At 37.1% G+C, this 17,146-nt stretch overlaps 2 protein-coding genes across 2 annotated transcripts; both read left to right on the forward strand.

Annotated features, from left to right (window-relative positions):
• The first annotated feature begins 8,018 nt into the window (after nt 1–8,018).
• LOC135223905 (postacrosomal sheath WW domain-binding protein-like) lies at nt 8,019–9,925 on the forward strand. The gene is made up of 3 exons (XM_064262822.1): nt 8,019–8,051; nt 8,887–9,057; nt 9,418–9,925. Exons 1-3 carry the CDS (start codon nt 8,040–8,042, stop codon nt 9,850–9,852), a joined length of 618 nt encoding a protein of 205 aa, XP_064118892.1. The 5' UTR covers nt 8,019–8,039; the 3' UTR covers nt 9,853–9,925.
• Nucleotides 9,926–14,931: 5,006 nt separating this feature from the next.
• Nucleotides 14,932–16,869, forward strand: LOC135223914 (pro-resilin-like). Its single transcript, XM_064262835.1, has 3 exons — nt 14,932–15,032; nt 15,868–16,017; nt 16,424–16,869. Exons 1-3 carry the CDS (start codon nt 15,021–15,023, stop codon nt 16,793–16,795), a joined length of 534 nt encoding a protein of 177 aa, XP_064118905.1. The 5' UTR covers nt 14,932–15,020; the 3' UTR covers nt 16,796–16,869.
• The last annotated feature ends 277 nt before the right edge of the window (nt 16,870–17,146 follow it).

The following is a 17,146-nucleotide window of genomic DNA, read 5'->3' on the forward strand; positions in this document are numbered from 1 at the left end:
TGTGATAACATTCGAGTTTGAAATGTGAGTGCAGAAGTCCGTGGAGTTGCTGTGATTTCTGAGTTTTCTGTGTGCTGATGTGTGAGTTTGGAGAATTGAGTTGGAGAACTTGATGTTTTTTTTTCTTTGAGGGTTGTGATAATGACTCATGATTTAGTAGTCATATTAAGGGAGTTAATTGGGAGACGTTCAGTTAGTATTTCTGACCTTTTGAGATCATTGTTTGATAGAAGTAGTATGTCTGGGTTAATTTTCTTAGATTGACCAGTGACTTGACTGACATACTAACACACCAAAAAGTCATTTCCCAACGCCAGCAAGACGTCCACCAGCCGTGCAGAGAGTGTTGCTGTCGTTTTGTCCGTGGTGATTACAAGAGTTTCCACGATGGTGATCGCGAGAGTTCTACAGCGTGTCTTTTGGGGATCTGTAGAAGTCGTGAGAAGTCTTCTACAATGAGGGAGGCATTCCGTCTTCCTACAGCTGCTACAGCTGCTACAGGAGCAGCCAGTTGCAGACAAGCAAAGGGGGATATTCAAGAATCCGAAGAGAGAAAATTCTAGTGTTATTTGGAGATAAAGCGTGATTAGACTTTATTTCATAATGCCAGAGACGTGCAGTTATTACTTATATTTTATTTCAAGCCGGCCAATGTGTTTTATATTATATAAGCTATTTTGCTAGGCGGGAGCTAGCATGAGGTGGCCGAGCAGTGAAAGGCCTAGGGTTTTTGATTAATAATATATTGCCAATATGACCTATGGAATGTGAAGAACAGTGCAGAAGCAATGACCCGAGAAAGCTGGTGAATGAGTTTCTATGGATGGCGTGAGATAAAACTGCTTAGTTAGACAAATCAATGTACTAAGTTCATGAACTCTTCTCAAAGTGCCTTTGTGAAACTGGATGAAGCCAGTTAGTGTGAGGCGTTAACGAAGTGTGCGTTCGTAAGTGCGTGTGCGCTTCTTCTATTAAAAAGTATCATACGCAAGTCTATGGGGGGATTTTGATAGAGGCGTCTTCGAGAGAAAGGCAAGATGCCGTGGCGCTCACCGGGAGTTTTTTATTAAGTGTGCTTTAAGTGTTCCGGCTGCTTGGGTGAGTGTTGAAGTATTTTAGCCGAAGACTGGCTTGTTACCTATTTGTCATTTTGTGGTAATATTCAATCTTTGATCTCTGATTGTTAAACTTGTGTGTGTACTTATATATATAGTTATCATACCTAAGTTATTGGGGGATTTGAAGATGGCGTCTCGATAGTATATAGTTCAAGAGCCGGTCTGTGTCTACCGGAGTCTAATAATGTGAAGGCCGTCGCTTGTGTTTGAGTGGTTTGAAGTATTTTACGCCCGAAGAACTGGCTGGGTACCTATTGCATGGGTAATTCTATATCTTGTATTTTCTGATTGTATATTACGGGGTAAAATCTATGGGATGGGTCTGGTCTTGAAACAGATAACGAGGTTCTTCTTAGGACAATAGAGGGGGACAGAGAGTTCCCGATGGATGTAGACTTTTTGGTGACTGCATACAGTCAGACATTTTACTGTTGGGGGTTTTTAAGTTAGTCTGTAAGACTTGATTATTCATTATTTATTCGTTGTTAATAAATGTTTATTTTATGATGCAACTCTCTCATTTTGATTACCTGACAGAATGGAGAGAGAGAGATTGTCAGAGAGAGAGAGAGAGAGAGAGAGAGAGAGAGAGGGGGGGGGGGGGGGGGGCCTGTGTGTATGTTTGCCTTGACGCTCGAGTCACACGTTTACCAAATGAATAATGAGGAATACCTCATTACATATATATATATATATATATATATATATATATAGTATATATATATATATATATATATATATATTTTATATATATATATATATACGTACACTGTAATTCCTTTTAGCTCAACAGTTTCGGCCTCCACTGGCCCTTATCGAGAGCTGTTTATTTACATTACTGTAGATTTATTCACCATTTTAATGACTCATATTATTATAAAATAATAATAATAATAATAGTTTTATAATTTGGACAAAACGGCTTCATCGTAGCACACGAAGTTGATAGTACATTCAAAGCAAAATATAAGACAGAGAGAAATGAAAATAAGCAGTTAGATAAAAACTGGTCGCTGAAATACACACCCAAAGAGCAGAGAAATCAACTGCGATTCGATCTAAAATAAAGACGCGAAAACTACAACAACCAGAGGACCGCAGGCCTAAGGCCTCCTCGTCGGTGCTTAAGAATGATCGAGAACGTCTGTTATGTCACCTATTCCGCGGAAGACCTTCATTCGTGAAGAAGTGTTCGACTTTAACTTTCTTCTAACTCTGGATACTTCCACTGATCTGGGGTGACGCAATGTTTCTTATGCTTTACAATATCGACGATACAGGAGATTGGTAATGATAATCATTTGTTTGGGAAAAACTCCCTATCACGAGGGTTCATACAATGAGTCATATGGTCTACAATCATATAAACGTTAAAATTTCGTGTAAAACTCTATAAAAACATTACATTAGCTTTCGAACACTTCTCTGGGTTCATCTTCAGTCCAAAAAAAAATATATATATATATATTATTTTTTTTTTATTACTTGAGAGGGAGGGTGGGGGGGGATTGAAGATGAACCCAGAGAAGGATTCAAAAGCTACTGTAAAGTTTTTATAGATCTTTACACGGAATTTTAACGTTTATATTATTTTGGACCTATTGGAACACATGGTAATAATGCGAAAATGGAACTTATACCGTGAATATTTAAGAATGAGAAATGGAATCGAAAATTATGGTTGTGATACAATACATATAGCCCGCATTTGTATAAATCTAATCCAGACATTTGCATTACCTTATAAATAGTCAAACCGTTATTCTGATAATAATAATAATAATAATAATAATAATAATAATAATAATAATAATAATAATAATAATAATATGGTGAAGAAATCCACAATGATGCAATGGTGAATATGTGTTAAAATATATTTATATTTACATACCTGTAGATTAAATTCACCATTTTACTGACTCATATTATTATGATGATGATGATAATAATAATAATAATAATAATAATAATAATAATAATAATAATAATCAAATAATCCGTGGAGGAGTAGGTTAGGTCGTCAATAGACTTAAGTCAAGTTAAGCAACATTGGCTCTGGTCAGTCGTTGGTATAGGGTGACCAGCTCTTCTCGGCGTTGATTCCTTGGGAAAGGATCTTTACCATAATTTCCTCAGTCTAATCAGCTGTAAATGAGTACCTATCCTGATGGGTAGGGTCCAGCTATGGGTTTTAAATAGCAAAAACTCAGCAATGATGGAAAGAAATGAAGGATTAAACGACAAACGACGTAAATGGAACCTCTGGCAAACAGAGGAGCTTCGTCCGGTCAACCAGGTATTCAACCCAATTGAAGGGGAAGACGGTCAGGTACTTGGAGGTCGTCATCCAGCAACTGATCACCCACAACGACAATAATCAACAGCCTGAGATTGGAGCTACAGAGGCAAAAAGGAAGAAATGGGACAAGAGAAGCAAAAATAAGGAAATATGGAGATGCTAACATCAGAAGCAACCCGACGGGAAAGAGGATATAGAAGAAGATTGGTCAACATCTGGAATGAGAGGAATAACACCCCCCAAACAGAGCAGAGGCTGGCAGACCAAGTAAGGAACATAAAGAAAAAGAACTGGCTCTCCCCAACAGAAAGAGAAGAACTGGAAAGGGAAATGTCACACGACTACGAATTAGACGAACTGAGAGACGATGCCACAGAAGACGACAGGGAGGATGAGGTATCAACAACGACACACGAAGAAACACCGACGAAGTAACAGAGAGGACGGATGGGTAGAAAAGATTAGACAATGGATGGAGCCAGATACAGAGAGAACAAAGATCCCCTCCATGAAAGCCTACAACACCAGAAATTAAGGAGAAAACAAGTGAGGTAAATGAAATACTGGGCATAATACAGACCACCAGTATCACAGAAACAAATAATTGACATATGCAGGAGCAAGATTAGTAGCAGAACTGATGGGAATTCGAACACCAACACCACCAACACAACCAACCCAACAGAAACCAAAACAGCAACCTCCTTGGAAAAGGCGCCTGGAAAAGCAAATCATGGTGATGAGATCTGACTTGAGTAAACTGAAAGAGATGGCAGAAAAAAAGGCTAAGAAGCAAGAAAACAAAAACAAGGGAGGAACTCAACGAGAAATACAAAGCACAAGAGAGGGGATTAAACAAACACAATAGAAGATGTAAAAACAGAGGTTAAGGCCAAAGCACATAAGATCCAACGGTACATGAACAGGAATAAACGGATACCAACAGAACAAAACTATTCGGAACCAACCAGAAAAAGACTATACAGCCAACTAAGAGAAGGAAGACAACCACCCAGAAATTCCTGAAGCCGAACCAAGTAAGAGACTCTGGGAAAACATATGGAGCAATCCGGTATCACACAATAAACATGCAACATGGCTCCAGGAAGTCAAGGAAGAAGAAACAGGGAGAATAAAGCAAAGATTCACAGACATCACGACAGACACAGTGAGACACCAACTAAAGAAAATGCCCAACTGGAAAGCCGCCCCAGGTCCCGATGAAGTCCATGGATACTGGCTCAAAACTTCAAGGCCTACACCCACGAATAGCAGAACAACTCCAGCATTGTATCTCAAATCACAAGCACCCAAATGGATGACCACAGGAAGAACATCCTTAGTACAAAAAGACAAGAGTAAGGGAAATATAGCCAGTAACTACAGGCCTATCACCTGACCTACCAATAATGTGGAAGTTACTAACAGGTATCATCAGTGAAAGGCTATACAACTACTAGAGGAGACAAACACCATCCCCCACCAACAGAAAGGCTGCAGGAGGAAGTGTAGGGGCACAAAAGACCAGCTCCTGATAGACAAAATGGTAATGAAGAACAGTAGGAGAAGGAAAACCAACCTAAGCATGGCATGGATAGACTATAAGAAAGCCTTCGACATGATACCACCACACATGGCTAATAGAATGCCTGAAAATATATGGCGGAGAGGAAAAAATACCATCAGCTTCTCAAAAATACAATGCGCAACTGGAATACAATACTTACAAGCTCTGGAATAAGACTAGCACAGGTTAATATCAGGAGAGGATCTTCCAGGGCGACTCACTGTCCCCACTACTCTTCGTAGTAGCCATGATTCCCATGACAAAAGTACTACAGAAGATGGATGCCGGGTACCAACTCAAGAAAAGAGGCAACAGAATCAACCATCTGATGTTCATGGACGACATCAAGCTGTATGGTAAGAGCATCAAGGAAATAGATTCCCTAATCCAGACTGTAAGGATTGTATCAGGGGACATCAGGATGGAGTTTGGAATAGAAAAATGCGCCTTAGTCAACATACAAAAAGGCAAAGTAACGAGAACTGAAGGGATAAAGCTACCAGATGGGAGCAACATCAAACACATAGATGAGACAGGATACAAATACCTGGGAATAATAAGGAAGGAGGAGATATAAGACACCAAGAGATGAAGGACACGATCAGGAAAGAATATATGCAGAGACTCAAGGCGATACTCAAGTCAAAACTCAACGCCGGAAATATGATAAAAGCCATAAACACATGGGCAGTGCCAGTAATCAGATACAGCGCAGGAATAGTGGAATGGACGAAGGCAGAACTCCGCAGCATAGATCAGAAAACCAGGAAACAAATGACAATACACAAAGCACTACACCCAAGAGCAAATACGGACAGACTATACATAACACGAAAGGAAGGAGGGAGAGGACTATAAGTATAGAGGACTGCGTCCAACATCGAAAACAGAGCACTGGGGCAATATCTGAAAAACCAGTGAAGACGAGTGGCTAAAGAGTGCATGGGAAGAAGGACTAATAAAAGCAGACGAAGACCCAGAAATATACAGAGACAGGAGAAAGACAGAAAGAACAGAGGACTGGCACAACAAACCAATGCACGGACAATACATGAGACAGACTAAAGAACTAGCCAGCGATGACAATTGGCAATGGCTACAGAGGGGAGAGATCAAGAAGGAAACTGAAGGAATGATAACAGCGGCACAAGATCAGGCCCTAAGAACCAGATATGTTCAAAATACGATAGACGGAAATAACATCTCTCCCATATGTAGGAAGTGCAATACGAAAAGTGAAACCATAAACCACATAGCAAGTGAATAAAGCCCGGCACTTGCACAGAACCAGTACAAAAAGAGGCATGATTCAGTAGCAAAAGCCCTCCACTGGAGCCTGTGCAAGAAACATCAGCTACCTTGCAGTAATAAGTGGTACGAGCACCACCTGAAGGAGTATAGAAAACGATCAGGCAAAGATCCTCTGGGACTATGGTATCAGAACGGATAGGGTGATACGTGCAAACAGACCAGACGTGACGTTGATTGACAAGGTCAAGAAGAAAGTATCACTCATTGATGTCGCAATACCATGGGACACCAGAGTTGAAGAGAAAGAGAGGGAAAAAATGGATAAGTATCAAGATCTGAAAATAGAATAAGAAGGATATGGGATATGCCAGTGGAAATCGTACCCATCATCATAGGAGCACTAGGCACGATCCCAAGATCAATGAAAAGGAATACTAGAAACCAAAAAAACTAGAGACTGAAGTAGCTCCAGGACTCATGCAGAAGAGTGTGATCCTAGAAACGGCACACACAGTAAGAAGAGTGATGGACTCTAAGGAGGCAGGATGCAACCCGGAACCCCACACTATAAATACCACCCAGTAGCAATTGGAGGACTGTGATAGAGCAAAAAAAAAAAAAAAAAAAAAAAAACAATAATAATAATAATAATAATAATAATAATAATAGTTTTATAATCTGGAAAAACAGCTTCATGGTTACACATATAAAAGCGTTCAACAGAACTCTGGACTATAATGGAAGTCCTATAACAAAGGAGAAAGGGTCCTTATATTGATTCTTTTTTTTATTTGGGGAGGGGGACCAGTTACGAGCAGTATTGTCCGCATAACATAGAAGGAAATACCTACTCAATGCTTCTTTACTTTTAGCGAATACAAACTTCTACGAGAAACCTAAAATGAATATATATCAGATAGCAATAATGGAAATAATAACATTAACTACCGTTTTAACTAATAGCAGAGACAGCTATAAATAGAACAGCAACAACAATTACAACAGTTTTAACCCTTAGCACGGAGTTATAAAAAGAGGAACATCAACGATGACAATTTTAACCGATAGCAGACAATTATAAAATTAACAACAGTAACGACAACAATTTGAGCCAACAGCAAAGTTATAAAAAATAAACAACACTGACAACAGATTTAACCAATAGCAAAGACAGTTAAAGAGAACAACATCAATGCCAACTGTTTAACCAATAGCAAAGACAGTTAAAAAGAACAACAACAATGACAACAGTTTAGACTAATAGCACAGAATTTTAAAATTAACAGAAAACAATAACAATAATTTTAGCCAATAACAATGCCTGTTGTAAAAGGAACTATGAATGGAAAAGTTTTTTTTTTTTTTTTAACCAATAGCCAGAAACAGTTGTACAAACAACAGCAAAATCAATAACAACAGTTTTTAACCGACATCAGAAACAGTTGTAAAAAGAACAACAGCAACAAACACAATAGTGTTAAACTAATAACAAAAACAGTTACAAAGCAACAACAATAACAAAAGTCGTTTGTGATCACAAAGTGAATCCCTATAGCTAATTATTTTTCAGCGCACGATGAACTTTAATAGAGTGAGCGACTTCCACAACCTCTCTCTCTCTTCTGCGCCTTCTTCTTCGTCAGAAAAGGAGCCAAAGGACGTGACTACGGGAGAGGGCTGCGTCCGAGGGCGTGGCGCTCGAGGCGCCAGCCCGAAATGAAAAGGGTTCTGGTATAAAAAAAAAAAATAGAGCACTCCCTCCGTCGTTTCAGGCCACATTCGAACACGAGGCGCCATCGAGATGTACGCGAAGGTGAGCAGTGTTTGATATATATACAGTTCTACAGTTCCAGTTTATTTCGTTTCCAATATTTGTGAATATTTATTTTCTTTTTTTAATGAAAAGGGACATCACTTGTTTTTAGTGCTATGGGGATGAAATATTTCAAAGAAATAATCTATTATTTATAGATTTATCTACCAAAAATGGCCGTGAAGCTACACAATTTCGTTTAAATATTTGCGAATATCTTCTTATTTTGATGAGAGGAGACATTTCTTGTTTTTAGTGTTATGGGGATGAAGGATTACAAAGGAATCTACTATTTATAGATATATCTATAAAGCCTAAAATGGACGTGATGCTACTGAATTTCCTTTTTAATATTTGTGAATATTTTCATATTTCAAGAAAAGGAAAGTCACTTTTTTTTCTAGTGTTATGGGGGATGAAGTATTACAAAGAAATTCGTTTTTTTATATAGCTTTATTTGTAAAGCCTAAAATGGACGTGATACTACAGAATTACTCTAAAACTTAACGTGATACAAATTTAACTTTTTAGATTGTGCAATGTATGAACATTCTTCTGTAGCTACCTGTGAATAATATAACTTTAAAATCTGATTGAAATGCCCCTAAATTATATTAGCAAATAATATATTTTCTTTTGGCTCTTGCAATATATATCCTACCTGTTTACAAAAAAGATTTCTCCACGCCTATAACTTTTAAATATCATTAGATATTATGGTACCATTAGCCATTATTATAACATTACGGAAAACTTTATTTGGATAAGACGACACAGTTCTTATTTAGTCATTCCCAGACGCCTGGTCGCTAACTAATCATTCACCCATCAACAGGTAACTTTGATGTGTTTGGCAGCCGTGGCTTTGGCCCGCCCTGACAAGCCTGCCCCTTCTGGAGGGTATGGATATGCCCCACCCGCCCCAACATACGCCCCACCTAAGCCTTCTTATGCAGCCCCTCAGCCCTCTTATTCAGCCCCAGCCCCGTCCTACGAGAAACCCCAGGTAAGGATCTCCATTTACTGTTGAGATATTTAGATACCATTGGAATATACAGATATTGTCGCAAATAATATTAATGCATATTGAATTAAATAAGACAGTGATAATACGTCATATTGTAATCTTCTGTCTACTTAATGAGCGTTAGATCTTAATATAATGCCTTTATTGATAATAGATGAATTTAAAAGAAGATAACTTTCATTTTAGACATTTCCAGATGTTAAAATGGTGTAAAACAACTTTTGAAAGATATAAACTTAAAGGAAAAATATTTTAAAAATAAAAAAACTGAATTTAATAACAAATTACATTCTTATAAGATAATGAGACAGCACAATAAGTTCTATTAACGTTTTGCAGGAGGGGATGCCCTTCGACTTCGAGTACGCAGTGAAGGACCAATACAACGGTCTCGACTTCGACCACAACTCCAACTCGGACGGAAAGGTCGTCAACGGTCAGTACCGAGTCCTCCTCCCCGACGGTCGCACTCAGATCGTCTCTTACACCGCCGACTACAACGGGTACCAGGCTGAGGTCACTTACGAGGGCGAGGCACAGTACCCAGAAGCCCAGGCCTACAAGCCAGCTCCCTCCTACAATGCCCCTGCTCCTTCCTACAATGCCCCAGCTCCCTCATACAATACCCCAGCTCCTTCATACGGTACCCCAGCTCCTTCATACGGTACCCCAGCTCCTTCATATGGTACCCCAGCGCCTTCATACGGTACCCCAGCTCCTTCCTATGGTACCCCAGCTCCCACTTATGGAAAACCAAAACCCTCCTACGGTTAACAAAATTCTTTCCTCATAATTTCGATTATATTTATGCGTGAATGTGAAATTCTCTAAATAATATATTACGACACTGAAACCGAAGTTTTAATTCCCATCCTCTACTCTCTTAAAAACATATCTGAATGAAGATCAATAGCAATATGGTAGCTATTCTGTGGAGGTATCTGAATGATTACCTTCCAAGAAGTTGGCCAACACCCACCTTCCTATATACCAGGAATGTTATGTTAGCTCAAAAGGCTACCATCGGTAATATCTTTTAGACAATAATGAAAATTAAACGGTTAAATCAATAAACAAATAAATAAAACTGACATGGGTTGTGTACTGCCTCTTCTGCAGAATTTTCCAAGTAATTATATAATATTTTTCGTTCAATTCATGGAATCGTCAAAAAGATATAAATTTTTATGAAGAGCAAGCATGCTATATCAACTAGCTGAAAACGAAAGCACAAAGCAAAAACTACATATAATTCCGATTAAACATCAACAAAACTAAAAATAAATATAAGTACTGTCTTTTTTGCAGTAAATCCATTTACTTCCATTTGCATTTTCTTCTCTATAAAACAAGTAAGACATCAGTCAATCCAATAATTCTCAGGGTTAACTAAGTGGTATTTATCAGTTGTATTTATCAATATTAATTTCAGTCAATATTAACTAACAATTCAAATTTCCATTGGGACAAAAACCTTAATAAATAATAATAATAATAATAATAATAATAATAATAATAATAATAATAATAATAATAGTAATAATAATAATAATAGGGAAAAACTCTCTATCACGAGAGTATATATAATGTTCTAAAGGGTCCACAATAATACAAAGGTGTAAAAAGTCTGTGTATAAATTTTGAAGACTTTACAGAAAGCTTCGAACCCTTCCCTGGGTTCATCTTTCGAACCCAGGGAAGGATTCGAAAGCTTTCTGTAAAGTCTTCAGAATTATACACGGACTTTTACACTTTGTATTATTGTGGGACCCCTTAGAACAAAAAATAATAATAATAATAATAAAATAATAATAATAATAATAATAATAATAATAATAAAAACACGAGAGGATCTGATCATGTTTGTCCTAGAGTAAAGGTAGGATAGGGAGACCTCCACCCTCTCTGCAAACATGTTTGTCCGCCCGGAGTGGGCCGGAGTAAGTAGGGGATCGGGAGGGTAGGGGAGAGAGCAGCCCCAGGTTCCAGCGTGCGTAGCGCACGCCATCAAGCAAATACTTGAGGGGTATGACTTTAATTTTTCTGTGGTTGGGGAAAGATTTATATATATATATATATAACATTCATTGAATAGAATGGCTTTCTCACTGTTAACCAGCTTTTTTTAAATTGCTTCATATTTTCTAATTATTTTCTTTACTTCATTGTTCAGGTTACTAATGGACACATAATGGGGTTCTTCCATTTACTCCAGTATTTTTACACGCGACAGCTGTTTCGTCAACCTATACGTATTGACGTTTTCAAGCGTACTGATACAAAATATGTTGTTGTTGTTTAAGATTAAGCTGGCCTTGTGCAGCACGGGCTCTTGCTCACAGAGCAGCCCGTAATATACAAATATGAGCCTACATGCGTTTTGTGACGTCATGAGGACGGAAAGGTAGTACAATTGCCAGATACCTAGTTTTAAGTATTTACAAAAGACTATAGTGAAACATAAAATAAGACAAAATAAGACAAATAAATAAATATGTTAACAACAGAAATTATATAAAAAGTTGAAAGTAAGTTATTATATACACATTATACATAAATATATATTAATTACATATATGTTTAATTCACTGAAAGTCAGTGTGCGCTCCTGTCCGCGATGTGGGGGTGTTTTGTTCCACGCGGTTGAAGGACTGCCTCCTACACGAGGGCAAGGAACGGTCTGCCTCACGTTGGATGTTAAGGCTGGGACGTTGCATTGCGATGCTGACTGCTTCTGATATCAATAAACGATTGTAGTTGCCTTCCTTGTGTATTATTTTGGTGTTGTTGAGAAAGTTCTTGTAATGATGGTTTTTATTGTGGGTATCCACAAAGTGCTGATGAATGGCTCCTTGGTTTCTGTGGGCCTGCATGCGACGTTTGAGTGTGGTGGTTGAGTGTCCGATATAGCATTTTTGGGGGGACTGACATTGCTCGTCAGCACAGACAAACTTGTATACTATATCAGATTTAAACTCTTTCTCCGTCGATGGGGCCCGTACTATTTTTCATTACCAAAGAGGCCGTAAGGTGAAGGTTTGGTTTGCAGTAAATCCTTGGTGTTATTTGTTATATGGCGCTCAGGGGGAAGGTTCCTCTTCGCCAAGTATACCAAGGATGGCTGATTTCCATTTAATCTTCGTGGTGTTTGTTGTATGGTATCTGATGGTATATCACTATTTCTTTGTCTTTGTCTTGTGTGTTGTTCCTCGGGGTCGGATTACGGAAAGCCTCTAATCTCTTTTTGACAACTTGCTGGATCATGTCATCTGGATATCCGTTATTTGTGAGCAGCTGTGAACTCGTATATATATATATATATATATATATATATATATATATATATATATATATATATATCTATATATATATATATATATATATATACTATATGTATATATATATTTATATATATACACTGAAATTCCTTTTAGCTCAACAGTTTCGGCCTTCACTGGCCCTTATCGAGAGCTGTTTATTTACATTACTGTAGATTTATTCACCATTTTACTGACTCATATTATTATAAAAAAAAATAATAATAATAATAATAATAATAATAATAATAACATCTAATAATAATAATAATAGTTTTATAATTGGACAAAACGGCTTCATCGTAGCACACAAAGTTGATAGTACATTCAAAGTAAAATATAAGACAGAGAGAAATGAAAATAAAGCGGTTAGATAAACACTGGTCGCTGAAATACACACCCAAAGAGCAGATAAATTAACTGCGAGTCGATCTAAAATAAAGACGCGAAAACTACAACAACCAGAGGACTGAAGGCCTAAGACCTCCTCGTCGGTGCTTAAGAATGATCGAGAACGTCTGTTATGTCACCTATTCCGCGGAAGACCTTCATTCGTGAAGAAGTGTTCGACTTTAACAATTTCTTAACTAACTCTGGACCTACTTCCACGACAAAAAGGATTGACGCAATGTTTCTTACGCTTTACAATATCGACGATACAGGAGATTGGCAATGATAATAATTGGTTTGGTTGGGAAAAAATCCCTATCACGAGAGTTCAATAAAAATGTGTCATATGGAGGTCCACAATAATATAAACGTTCAAATTTCGTGTAAAACTCTATAAAAACATTATAATAGATTTCGAACCTTCCCTGGGTTCATCTGCAGTCCAAAAAAAACAAAAATTTTTTATTTTTTTTTTTTTTTTTTTTTTTTTTTTTTTTTTTTTTTTTTTTTTTTTTTTGAGAGAGAGAAGGGGGGGGGGGGGGGGGGGGGGGGGGGGATTGAAGATGAACCCAGAGAAGGGTTCGAAAGCCATTGTAAAGTTTTTATAGAGCTTTACACGGAATTTTAACGTTTATATTATTGTGGACCTTTTGGAACACATGGCAATAATGCCAAAATGCAGCTTTTAAGCGTAAATATTAGAATGACAAATGGAATCGGAAATTATGGTTGTGATACAATACATTTAGCTGTTATATTTATTGTTTATTTGTTTTAAAGGTGATGAGAGCACGCACCAATGGCCCACAGTTGTATAATTCTAATCCAAACATTTGCATTACCTTATAAATAGTCAAACCGTTATTATGACAATAATAATAATAATAATAATAATAATAATAATAATAATAATAATAATAATAATAATAATAATAATAATAATAATAATATGGTGAAGAAATCCACAATGATGTAATGGTGAATATGTATTAAAATATATATTTATATTTACATTCCTGTAGATTTGTTCACTATTTTACTGACTCATGTTATAATAATAATAATAATAATAATAATAATAATAATAATAATAATAGTTTTATAATCTGGAAAAACGGCTTCATAGTTACACATATAAAAGCGTTCAACAGAACTCTGGACTATAATGGAAGTCCTATAACAAAGGAGAAAGGGTCCTTATATTGATTCTTTTTTTTATTTAGGGAGGGGGACCAGTTACGAGCAGTATTGTCCGCATAACATAGAAGGAAATACCTACTCAATGCTGCTTTACTTTTAGCGAATACAAACTTCTACGAGAAACCTAAAATGAATATATATCAGATAGCAATAATGGAAAGAATAACATTAACTACCGTTTTAACTAATAGCAGAGACAGCTATAAATAGAACAGCAACAACAATTACAACATTTTGAACCCTTAGCACGGAGTTATAAAAAGAGGAACATCAACGATGACAATTTTAACCGATAGCAGACAATTATAAAATTAACAACAGTAACGACAACAATTTGAGCCAACAGCAAAGTTATAAAAAAATAAACAACACTGACAAACACCTAGAATTTAAAAAAAACAAATTAGACGAAAAGGACAGTTAAAGAGGGGGAAAAAAAACAAAACAGTCAAAAATGCCAACTGTTTTAACCAATATCAAAGACAGTTAAAAAGAACAACAACAATGACAACAGTTTAGACCAGTAGCAAAGAATTATAAAATTAACAGAAAACAATAACAATAATTTTAGCCAATAACAATGCCTGTTGTAAAAGGAACTATAATGACAAGTTTTAACCAACAGCAGAAACAGTTGTAAAAACAACAGCAAAACCAATGACAACAGTTTTAACCGACAGCAGAAACTGTTGTAAAAAGAACAACAGCAACAATCACAACAGCGTAAACTAATAACAAAAACAGTTACAAAGCAACAACAATAACAAAAGTCGTTTGTGATCACAAAGTGAATCCCTATAGCTAATTATTTTTCAGCGCACGATGAACTTTAATAGAGTGAGCGACTTCCACAACCTCTCTCTCTCTCGTTCTTGGAGCATTTTCTTCTTCGTCAGAAAAGGAGCCAAAGGACGTGACTACGGGAGAGGGCTGCGTCCGAGGGCGTGGCGTTCGAGGCCGCCCGTGAAAAGGGTCTGGTATAAATAGAGCGCTCCCTCAGTCTCTGGCCACATTCGAACACGAGGCGCCATCGAGATGTACGCGAAGGTGAGCAGTGTTTGATATATATACAGTTCTACAGTTCCAGTTTATTTCGTTTCCAATATTTGTGAATATTTATTTTCTTTTTTTAATGAAAAGGGACATCACTTGTTTTTAGTGCTATGGGGATGAAATATTTCAAAGAAATAATCTATTATTTATAGATTTATCTACCAAAAATGGCCGTGAAGCTACACAATTTCGTTTAAATATTTGCGAATATCTTCTTATTTTGATGAGAGGGGACATTTCTTGTTTTTAGTGTTGTGGGGATGAAAGATTACAAAGGAATCTACTATTTATAGATATATCTATAAAGCCTGAAATGGACGTGATGCTACTGAATTTTCTTTTTAATATTTGTGAATATTTTTATATTTCAAGAAAAGGAAAATAACTTTTTTTTTTAGTGTTATGGAGATGAAGTATTACAAAGAAATTCGTTTTTTTCATATAGCTTTATTTGTAAAGCCTAAAATGGACGTGATACTACAGAATTACTCTAAAACTTAACGTGAAACAAATTTTACTTTTTAGATTGTGCAATGTATGGACATTCTTCTGTAGCTACCTGTGAATAATAAAACTTTAAAATCTGATTGAAGTGCCCGTAAATTATATTAGCAAATAATATATTTTCTTTTGGCTCTTGCAATATATATCCTATCTGTTTACAAAAAAGATTTCTACATGCCTATAACTTTTAAATATTATTAGATATTATGGTACCATTAGCCATTATTATACCATTAGGGAAAACTTTATTTGAATAAAACACCACAGTTCTTATTTAGTCATTCTCAGACACCTGGTCGCTAATTAACCATTCATGCATCTACAGGTAACTTTGATGTGTTTGGCAGCCGTGGCTTTGGGCCGCCCTGACAAGCCAGCTCCTTCTGGAGGATATGGATATGCCCCACCCGCCCCAACATACGCCCCACCTAAGCCTTCTTATTCAGCATCAGCCCCGTCTTACGAAAAACCCCAGGTAAGGATTTCACTTTTCTTTTAAGGTATTTAGATGTCATTGTAATATGCGGAAATTGTCAAAGTAAATTTTAATGTATATTGAATTAAATAAGACAGTGGCAATACGCCGAACTTCAATCTTCTGTTTAATTATTGAGCGTAATCTATTAAGACGCGTCGGTGTAAGTGCATGCAATATTTTCATTGAAATTCATTTAATAAAACTCGAAATGTCCAACTATGGAACTGCTTTGATAAACAGTGATAATTTTCATATTAGAAATATCCGGATGTCGAAATAATGAAAGAAGCCACTTTTGAAGCATAGGAACTTATAGGAATATTCTAAAGACATAGAATCGAATAAAAAATTCATTCCCATAAGATAATGAGACCGCACGATAAGTTCTATTAATGATTTGCAGGAGGGGATGCCCTTCGACTTCGAGTACGCAGTGAAGGACCAATACAACGGTCTCGACTTCGACCACAACTCCAACTCAGACGGAAAGGTCGTCAACGGTCAGTACCGAGTCCTCCTCCCCGACGGTCGCACTCAGATCGTCTCTTACACCGCCGACTACAACGGGTACCAGGCTGAGGTCACTTACGAGGGCGAGGCACAGTACCCAGAAGCCCAGGCCTACAAGCCAGCTCCCTCCTACAATGCCCCAGCTCCCTCCTACAATGCCCCAGCTCCCTCATACAATACCCCAGCTCCTTCCTACGGTACCCCAGCGCCTTCCTATGGTACCCCAGCTCCCACTTATGGAAAACCAAAACCCTCCTACGGTTGATAGACACCTTCTTCCCTCAAGACGTCGATTATATTTATGCGTGAATGTGAAATTATCTAAATAAAATATGACGACACCGAAAACGAAGTTGAAATTCTCATCCTATATTCTTTTAAAGAGTTCTAAGTTGCTGTGCAAGCTATATGAATAACGACCAGTAAAAATTTGGTCTACTGTGGAGCTATTTGAATGAACAACTTCACTGAACACCATGAATGTTGTGTAAGCTTAAATGGCGTCCATCAGCAAATTTTATAAGCATAAATAACACAATACTGACAAGGGCAGTATAAGTTTCCAAGGTTAAGAATTGGCTCATTCAGTGAAAATGAAAGAAAAGATGCATATAAT

Source organism: Macrobrachium nipponense, chromosome 10 (assembly GCF_015104395.2).
Source record: "Macrobrachium nipponense isolate FS-2020 chromosome 10, ASM1510439v2, whole genome shotgun sequence".
NCBI lineage: Eukaryota > Metazoa > Arthropoda > Malacostraca > Decapoda > Palaemonidae > Macrobrachium > Macrobrachium nipponense.

Bases quoted from the DNA above. Each gene is read 5' to 3' on its own strand.
- LOC135223905 (XM_064262822.1), top strand. The intron at 9,058-9,417 runs GTAAGGATCTCC...AACGTTTTGCAG, and splicing joins CGTCCTACGAGAAACCCCAG to GAGGGGATGCCCTTCGACTT.
- LOC135223914 (XM_064262835.1), top strand. The intron at 16,018-16,423 runs GTAAGGATTTCA...AATGATTTGCAG, and splicing joins CGTCTTACGAAAAACCCCAG to GAGGGGATGCCCTTCGACTT.